Source organism: Equus quagga, chromosome 12, assembly GCF_021613505.1.
Source record: "Equus quagga isolate Etosha38 chromosome 12, UCLA_HA_Equagga_1.0, whole genome shotgun sequence".
NCBI lineage: Eukaryota > Metazoa > Chordata > Mammalia > Perissodactyla > Equidae > Equus > Equus quagga.
The window spans coordinates 106,596,744-106,606,447 of NC_060278.1; the positions used below are offsets into that span (position 1 = coordinate 106,596,744).

Here is a 9,704-nt window from a genome sequence, read left to right on the forward strand (position 1 = left end):
TCCCAACCTTTCCAGCACTTGTTTTGTACGATAACAGCAGCACTGTTCTCATTACTGCTATTACTCCTATTACGCCGATGCATTAGACAGTCTCCAGACGGGAGAGAAGGTAATTGGTTCATCACCCCAAGCAGCATTATTGGATACAATGTACAAATAGCTTAAAATTAAAGGCTGGCATCCCAGCCTGTTAGGTCCGTAATGGATCACGAAATGAACACAAACTCACCGACTTCCATCAACACCTTCCCCAAATCATTTGCAAACAGGACAGATAATTCAGTATCGGACTCAGATTAATTGCCATGTTTTCCTGCCTTCCCGCTCACCGAGGGCCACCGTGGACTGGCACTCTGTAAAGTTACCCACGTCTGCTTTGACGTGCAAACTTTCCTGGGGTAGCTAAGTTTTGTTCTTCTTGGAGCCAAATCCAGCCTTGACTCTCTGGAAAACCTTGTTCATGATCATGTCCATCGTGTCCGTGGTCCCTGACTTTGTCTTCCAGTAGCAGAGGAACATCCGTCGCTCGCTGTGCACGCGGTTCAGGCGGCGGGCGATGGTCATGGGGGTCTCCCCCTTGGCATCTTTGTCGTTGATGTGGGCCCCATAGTTGAGCAGGAGGTCAATACAGTCAGACCGGCCCATGGCTGCAGCCACGTGTAGGGGTGTCCTGCCTACAGGGGATTTGCTGAGACAGTTGGCTCCTGGGAAATAAGAGAGTTGGCTGAGGGAGGACCACCCTCCTGGCAATGAGCCACACCTTCAGAAACACATTCAAGGAGAGATGCACGAGAGGGGCTGAGGCTGTGGAAGGAACACTTGGGAGAGCTAATGACTGCTCCCCACCACAGCCCCAAGGGTGAGGGAGGGGGCACTGGCACATTCCCCCAGCATCCAGCACTGCCTGCCGTCCAGTCTTCTCCTCTCATGGCAGCCAGTGACCTTTCCCAAATGCCCATATCATTTTCCAGCTCAAATCCCCTTGCTGACATCCATTGCCCTTGGGGTGGTGTTCTAGGTCTTTACTGCCTTATCTCACCCCACCTCCCCCCTTATCACTCCAACATTACCCCCCAATGTTCTGTCTCCCCTCCCGCCATGCTCCAGTCAGACCAGGCTCCCATCTTTATCCCTTAAATATGCCCTGCTCCCTCAGCCTGCCCCAGGCCCATTGCACATGCTGTTCCTTTGCCTAACAACACTCTCAGCCTTTATTTTTTCTGGGCTAACTCAATCCTTCTTTAGGTTTCATCCACTTTCTCAGGAAAACCTTCCTCAGCACCCTCTCCCCACAACTCCCCCCCCGTATATGCTTAGCAGACATTCTACGTCTTCAGAACATGCTATGCACGACTGACTGTGGAATTAATTATTTGTAATAATTTGCTGACTTCCCTTCATAAACACCATGAGGGCAGAAAACATGCTTGTTTTGATCGCTCTTGTTTTCATCCCCAGCACGTAGTGCAATGCCTGGGGAAGACAGACACTCGGGAAATGACAGACGACGGGCGGCCTGACTCATGGACAGATTTCGCTTCGATTGAATTCCTCACTGCCTCCCGCAGATGGATGGGCTAATGACAGGTGTCCAATATGGACTTGTTGAATTGAATCAAATTCTGGGTAACAAATATCATGACACAGAAAACAAGGCAATTCAATTACAAGCAGCTGACATTTCGGTTGCCAGCTTTTATGAGCTATGGCTGGTCGGTGAGGTAAAGTTTTAAATAGGTTCTCATAACGCCCAGCCTCGGCCACGGCGCCTCTCCACAGCGGCTGTCTGTAGAGGACAGAAAAGTTTGCAAAGCTGGCTGTAATTTTTTAACTGGTGCTTTCAAATACAACACAGTTCCATCAGAGTGAAAATGAGTTTTTATGAGCTTAAAGGACTGCTGGCTGTGAAAGCCCGTATTTCATCTTGCAACAGGCAAAGTGCAGAAAGTAGTGGAGGCAGGAGGAGGCCACAGGCGAGGGACCTCCCCCGTCCCCAACACGCGGCCCACAAGCTACCCCAACATTTGCGGTGTTTCCCACCTCAGTCAGTGGAAGCCGGGACAAAGCAAAGCCTGAGCAGAGAGAGGCTGGGGTCAGGCCGCGGGCAGGAAAGAAAAGGGTCTAATTCGGAGACAGGTTGATACGGGAGACCCTCGGATGAGGCCCCCTTCCGAGCCTCGAACCATTGATCAAATACCACGTCACACGGTCTTCCTTTTCCCAAGGAAGCCGGTGGCCCGGGCTGTCTGCAACCATTGTCTATTGTTCTTGAATGATCTATACCTCAATCAGTGGGCCTCTTTTCCCAAAAATATCCTGCGTCCAGGGAAGATCAAGTGCACGCCCATGGAATCGCATGCAAAGCCCCTTTATTCGGAGACAACGTAGGCGACGGCCTCTCTTTCTGTCAACAGAGAGGGGGAGCCACCTGCCCTTTGCTGCAGGAGAGATGAAAGATGGTTTGGGGGAGCGTCTCCTGTGCGGGAAATGACTCAAAGTCTTGGGGAAAGGAGGCGGGCCAGCCTGCAGACCGCCAAGAGCACAAGGCCGGCTGGGGCCAGACGCCTCGGACCACTGCAGAAACCCAACTTCAAGGGGGCAGAAAGGGCACAGCAGCGTGTCTGGGTGGACATAGCACGCCAGGAAGCCCTTTTCTGGCTGCTCCTGCGCCTTGGTGTCCTCAAAGTTCCATCTCCCCACAAGAAAAAGAATCGGGAGACTGGCCAAGAGAGGGCACACAGCCTCTGATTAGCGCATCCTAGGACACCTCAGACAGGGATGGAGTGGCCTGACGGGGCCCATGATGGGTAGTTGACAAGGCGTGGGTCCGGGAAACCATTGTTGAAAGGACCAGAGCCCAAGCCACCTGTCCGCCCTCTCTGCCAGGGACCCCAACTCTCGAACATACTCAGCTGTCTATCAGAATTACCGTGTTCTAGAAGGTACTGCACAGCATCCAAGTGACCTCTGTGTGAGGTAATATACAAGGCCACGAACGCCCTCTGAGATGTCCATTTCTTCCACTGCTTGTCGTTGAAACGCCGTGAATTTGCAGTTTGGTAGAAAGAATCTTCAGCAAGGCCAAGGCAAGAGAGCTGGGCAAGACAACAGAGTTACGCACCGTGGGTCTGAGTTATTTCAGAAGCAGATGCACCTGCCTGGTGGTGGGGGGGTGGTGACTGGACACTTAGGGCTTAGGTTTGCTCAAATGCCAAGTGAGGGCTTGTGATGGGGACAGAGAGGGGCAAACCTTACCGAGAAGTTGGAAAACGCCCAGGGGAGGACATTGTTTAAGTCTCTATACATATCCAGGAAATACGAATTTACCACCAGGCAGGCTCGGGAGGCAGGAAATTCTTCCTGTCGATGTTTTAGAGAGAGACAATAGCTTTTCTGGGTGTCCAGAGAGAGGCGGTTGAGGCCATTAAGGAAGACACCAGCCAACATGAAATGGCTTCCCCGGAGGGGAGCAGATTTCTCTGGACACTTGATGAATTCTGGTCTTCCGGTCTATTTGCGGGCCCATTGTCTCTGTTCCCTTTTGGAATACTCTGAACTCGTGGATGAATAATGGCCCCATCATACAATCATCTCGTGGTGAACTGAGGTGCTGAGGACAAGGAAGGGAGGAAGACTACGGGCTCCAACAGGAGGCGCTCTGTCCACATGCTGGGCATTCGGTGTGGGGTGTCGGGGAGATAGGGGTGATGGCAACGCTGACTCAACACAGGAGGGAATGACCCCACGTCCAGAGGAAGAGCCAGAAAACCCAGGCACAGACCCAATCGTTGGTGGCAGAGGGGGGGAAGGGAAGGCTGGGGGGAGAAACGCAGGGAAGGAGCTGGAGGGGTGTGCAAACAGCTGCGAAGGGCCCCGCCCTTCCTTCTAAGGTGTTCACACGCTCCCGGCAAGCAGGGCAGTTCCTACAGTCCTGGCCCTACCTCCCCAGAGCCCACGCCCCCTTCCCAGGCCTGATCCCACACCCCTCCTGCACCTGGCCTTCCCAGACTCCTTTCCCAGCTGAAAGTAAACCGTCTCCTCTTCTCCACAAGCTCATAGCTTTTCATCCAAATTTATTTTCTAGAAAGAACACACACTTGCCCCCTGTGTCTGAGTGATTCATCTTCCCTGTGGGGTACACATCCTGATTTCCTCCTCCTTCCCCCACCGCCCACCCCAGAGCCCAGCTGAGAGCGAAGCACAGGGCCCAGAGAACAGTAGGCACCTGCTGCGTATCTGAGCAGGGCATGATCTCTCCCTCCTCGGGGTGGGGACAGACCCCCATTAGCAGTTTTGTGCCATCAAATGCTCTGGGCCGAGCGTTTCCAAGTCATCTGGAGTTCCTCCCTCACTGTTAAATCAGGTTTTCAATTTTACCAAATGTATACGTGAATAGAAAATACACTGCCCGGGTTCCTTCCGAGGGGGGCGATTGAGTTATAAATAACAGATAAGTGAGCCCAGTGAAATCACAGACCCGAATGGAAACACCGCACTGATACTGGAGCATTATGACACCAGTCCTTGTCACCTTTCTTCCCTATTCTGAAACTTTTACTCAAATATCCACATTCGAGACAAAGTGATTTTCCCCACGCACACACAATTTACAGTTGCTTCATGAAATATAATATCCATTTAAAGAAGCATGAAAACACCTTACTGGGATCCCCTTCCACAGCCGCCATGACCAGCTCGGTCCATCCATCATAATGCCAGACACATAATGAAATAATTCCACCAGGAACCACATCATGGAACTTCAGCGTCGCGTCATCCATCAAAACTCCTACGGGGAACAATTTTTTCTTTAAAGAAAAAAATTGGATATTAAAGATAAACCATCCATTGGTTAAGTTAAGAGATTCCCTGACCTTGGGTACCACAAAGATAATGTTAGAACCTTGAGCACTAATCTCATTTGGTGACTCTGGGTGAGTCTGTTTGTGGTCGTTAATGCTTTTTAGAAAGTTAATTTGGCTCAGCTCAAATAGAAGCCAAACAAACAAACAAAAAAGGCAATAATTTATAAAATTTTGTAATTATAACTTGTCCTATTGCAAAAAAAAAAAACCACATGAGTCAGTAAAATCATTTTATGAGGCAAACTCTGCAAATAGAATTGCTTAAACTTGAAGTAACTATATCTCACAGACACAGCACAACATAGTTACGCAAGTCGTAGACATTCAACTCAAATACTAACGCTGGTTAACATTGTCATCGGTTGGCTAAAGAGCTAACAACGATAAAAATCTGTTGGATCTTTCAAATTACAGTCTATGGCAGCGTTTCCCAGTCTCGGCCCTAGTGCCATTTCGGACTGGAGCACTCTCTGTTGTGGGGGCTGTCTCGGCCCTGTGCACTGCAGGGTGTTTAGCAGCATCCCTGGTCTCTACCCACCAGATGCCAGTAGCACACTCACCTCCTTGTGACCATCAAAAATGTCTCCACATGTTCCCAGATGCCCCTGGGGGACCATATTGCCCTAGTTGGGAATCTACAGTAGCCTAAGAATCATAATGCTGACATTTGCCATAATTTGGATTTGGGATGTCAGAACTCCTTTGTCCTTGTCAGCACCCACAACAGCCCTTTGCTCGTATGAAAGAGTAGGGGGTGGATCTACTCACACCTCGTGAATTCAGACTCTTTGGGGAAGACCATGAGAATTAGAAGAGGATTCTAGAACATCTTAAAAAAGTGGAGTTGTATTTAGCTTACCTTTTTGAAGACACACACATTTTCTTACATGGCCACCTACCATCTTGCTTAAGAGTAACAGAATGACTTGCCTTCTCCACAAGCAGTGCCCCGGATGCAAAGTCTCCACTCTGCCTCAGTTGGATTATCATTTATTCTGAGTGGAATTCGTGAGTTTCTCGGTTTCATGATCAAGTGATTCCTAAGTGCCTGTACTAAGCACCTACATTCTTTAATCCTCATGACAAGCTAGGTTTGTTGTCTCCAATTGCTGACGAGCAGAGCGGGGCTCGCCAGGCAGGTAAGTGGCAAAGCCGAGACTCCCACCAGACCTGCCTTCCCTCCGGCGCCGCGCGCCTGTCACTCTCAGCTCTGTTGACACCCTTTGCTTACCAGAAACTCTGGATGGTGTAAACAAGGAAGAGCGATTAGCAAATCTGTTAATTAGGGTCTTATTTGTGGCTCTCACACAGAGGATAATCAGTAATTAGTCTAAGTAAAACAACTCGACTTCCTAACAACTTTGAAAAAATTGAGTAAAGCTGCGTCTCCCTGAGACAGATGGAGCGCGATTCGCACGTGCTGTACAGCCCACCCAGAACCCAGAGCCCATTCTCTTTGCACAGGCAGGCAGCGACTGCCTTCGGCTCAGACAAATACTAATTATCACCAGCGAAATAAATTATTAGAGTCGACAACAGACGTGTAAGGGCGCCCCTCATCCATGAATTCGCTCAGCCCTCTTGGATCTGCGTCTCTCAAGGTTTTCACACACATTATCTCATTTGATCCTCCCGGGCAACCTTTGAGGTGGAGAAGGAAATGTCAGCGGATTATTTATAGGCAGAAGCCCCAACGTCTTCTAACAACCTTCTCTCTTTCTCGTGTGCTGCCAACAGTAAGGAGTGCCAACACAGGCGAGGTCAAGCTTCCACAGTCTCTAAGTGCTGCTGAGCGATGGGACTGTGACATCAGTGTTCAGTCCCTCCATCTCTTTCATTCCCTCTTAGCTTTCTTGAATTTATTGCTGAGCATAGCTCATCAGCAAAAATAAATTAGCAGGAGGTTTTGGTGTGCCAGACATTGGCAGCTCAGGATATGTAATTTCTGAATTACTTGTCCTGGAGTCCTTACAAAGTCCCTCAATAGCTCGCCTCGTTTTTAGCACGTTAAAACAGACTGAGTTCGAGATACATTTCTTTCCAAATAAAGCCTCGAAAATGCCGCAAAGCATCTTCCAGATACTTTCATAGCAAAATAAATACGTCATGAAACACGCCCAACCCATTTCCAAGGAGCAAAGGACGGTCTTTTGGCCCTCCATAGACAGTTTGAGTTTCCCGAGCCATTTCTGCCGATAGGGGGAACGGCATTGAGCATTCTAGAGCTCAAAGGCTCTGCTTTCCAGATCAGGATACTGAGCCCCGGAAGGGCAGCGCCTGGGAGAGCAGAGCGGGTGGAGACAGGCTGCTCTCTCCGCGCTCGCTCTGCTTCCATCGTGCCCGGCCCCTGAAGTACGACTGCAGTGTCTCTGCAAGCTCGCTCTTCACGTTCTCTGTGCAGCAGCCCAGAGAGTTCTCCTATCTTCCTTTTCTTGAAGTGTTTTTGCACTGATTTCACCCAGGTGGGGAGATGATGGTCTTTGATCCTGTTCTCGTATCCTAACTATTGCAGGAAGCGGGACAGGGACAGCAGGTCCTCAGGCTGGGGGAAGGAGACTGATGGAAGCAGAGACTGGGCTCTGGGGTCCTCGCCCTCCCCCGGTGCCTCCCATGTCGGCTTTGTCTGGGGAGGGGGACTTCAGGTCCTGATTTAGCCACAGGGAGCTTTCAGTGCTGGGTTCTAATTCCAGCTGGGCTCACTTTGAGCTCCTGATGTGGACAAGGACACAGCTTGAGATTCTGGGTTCTGATACAGACTGGGTTAGTGCCAATATTCGGGGTTCAAATGTGGATAGCGTTTGCTTTGGGATGTGAGGTCCTGCCGCGGGCAGAGTTCGCTCTGGAAGTGGGGTTCTGATGAAGGCAAGGTTTGCTTTCCATTTGGGGGTCCTGGTATGGAAAGGGTCTGTTCTAGGATGTGGAGTCCTTGCATGGGCAGGACTTGTTTTGGGATTTGGGGTTCTGACATAGTTCTGGGTAGCGTGGCAACAGGGAGTAAGGAATCGGACAGGTCTGCCCTGGGATTTGGGGGTCTTAATGGCAACAGGCTCTGTCCTGAGATTTGGGGTCCTGATATAGGCAGGGTTTGGTCCAGAATTTGGGGTTCTGGGGTGTATTAGGTTGGCTAAAGGATCTGGGTTTCAAATACAAGCAGAGTTTGCTTTGAATTTTGGGATCCTCATGTAGGCAAGGCTTGTTTTAAACTTTGGCTTCCTTGCACAGACATGGTTGCCTTAAACCTTGGAGAGCTGATGTAGACATAGTTGCCATGGAGATTGGGGTTCAGATATGGGTAGACTGGACTTGAGTTTTGGGGTCCTATTGTGGACAGGGTTTGTCTCATGCTTTGGAGCCCTTCTGAGGACACTTTGCTTGGGACTGGGGTTCTGGTATAATCATGGTGAACTTGGCAACTGGCTTTCAGATGTAGGCTTTGAATTTTGGGGTCCAGATGTGGGAAGAGTTCACTTTGGGCTCTGGCATCCTTACATAGACAGAAATGGCTGATGGATTGGGGTTCAGATGCACAAGTGGTTAGAGACTGGGGGCTCAGAATGGGGCGTGTCTGTTCTGGGATTCAGGCTCATGATCTGGGCAGAGTCTGCTCTGGGATTCAGGTTTCTGTCGTGGGCAGTGGTGGCTTGGGACTTTATTTGAGGTTCAATTGTGGGCATGGTTTGTATAGAGATATAGGGTCCTGGGTGGGCAGAGTTCGTTTCAGGCTTTAGCGCCCCTGCGTGAACACAGCTGCTGGAGGATTCAGGGTTCAGAGGTAGTCATGGTTACCTTAGAGACTTGGGGTTCAGTCTTGGGCAGGTTTGTTCTGGATTTTGGGGTCCTGAGGTGGGCTGAGTTTGTTTGGGGCTTTGGCATCCTTATGTGGACACGGGTGGCTGGAGGATTGGGGGTTCTGGTGTCCACAAGTCCAGCACTGGGAAGTGTGTTGGAGTTTGGGGTCTAGATGCGAGCAAGTTTGCCCAGGGTTGCGGGGTCCCGCTGAGGATAGATAGGCTTTGCCTCAGGCTTGTGGTCCTGTGTGGACACTGTTGGCTTTGGGACTTGGGAGCTTGAGGGTCTGGGCCCGAGGGGTCCTGCTGTGACAGTGTCTGCTTTGGGGTTTGAGGTCCTGACGTGGACAGGATTTGCTCAGGTCTGAGCAGACACCTTGCTTTGGGATTGTAGCCCTGACACAGGCAGAGTTTGTTTGAGGGTTAGGGTCTTCCTGTGGACAGGGTTTGCCTTGAGATTTGAGGTCTAATGTGAATCCCGTTTGTCTGGGCTTGGGAAGTCCCTAGCTGGCCAGGTTTTGCTTTTCCGTCTGGGGTTTCCAGGGGGTTGGGGTTTGTTTTGACATCTGGGGGTCCTCATGTAGGTAGGCTTCCCTTTGGGGACTGCAGGCTCAGAAGGAGACTGGGTGCCCAGGGTCGAGAGAGGACACGAGTCGAGGGAAGGGATCGGGCAGGGGCCACCTTGGTCCAGGTACTGGAGCCGCTGGAGGTTGAAAGGGATGCCGACCATCAGGTCCAGCTCCTCTTTGAGCTCCCGCACGGTCATGTCGCTGCGGCAGTTGGTCACTCGGAACACCTCCCCGGTCTCCTCCAGCAGCACCCTCATGGTGAAGACGTCTGGGGTCAAGTCGAGCGCCAGGCTCACGGCCTGCGGGTCCCCGCCACGGCTGCCGCCGCGGGGGCGGCCCGAGGGCTGCGCGGGGAGGGGCTGCGGGCCCGCCGAGCTCGCCGCCCGCCTGCCTCGCCGGCCCGCAGCGGGGTCGCGGCGAGGGGCGCCCCCAGCCGACCCCGCCGCCCGCGCTCCGCCGCCGCCCGGGTCAGAGACTGGGGG

General features: G+C 51.5%; 1 protein-coding gene across 1 annotated transcript in view; it reads right to left on the reverse strand.

Annotated features, from left to right (window-relative positions):
- Positions 1–402: 402 nt before the first annotated feature.
- The window catches only part of ANKRD60 (ankyrin repeat domain 60), a 10,457-nt gene continuing 1,155 nt past the window's right edge, over positions 403–9,704 (reverse strand). The window contains exons 3-6 of the mRNA XM_046678057.1: positions 9,335–9,697; positions 4,659–4,789; positions 2,930–3,095; positions 403–704 (exon numbers count right to left, since the gene is read on the reverse strand). Coding sequence (XP_046534013.1) covers positions 403–704; positions 2,930–3,095; positions 4,659–4,789; positions 9,335–9,697 — 962 coding nt within the window. The remainder of the gene's footprint in view (positions 705–2,929; positions 3,096–4,658; positions 4,790–9,334; positions 9,698–9,704) is intronic.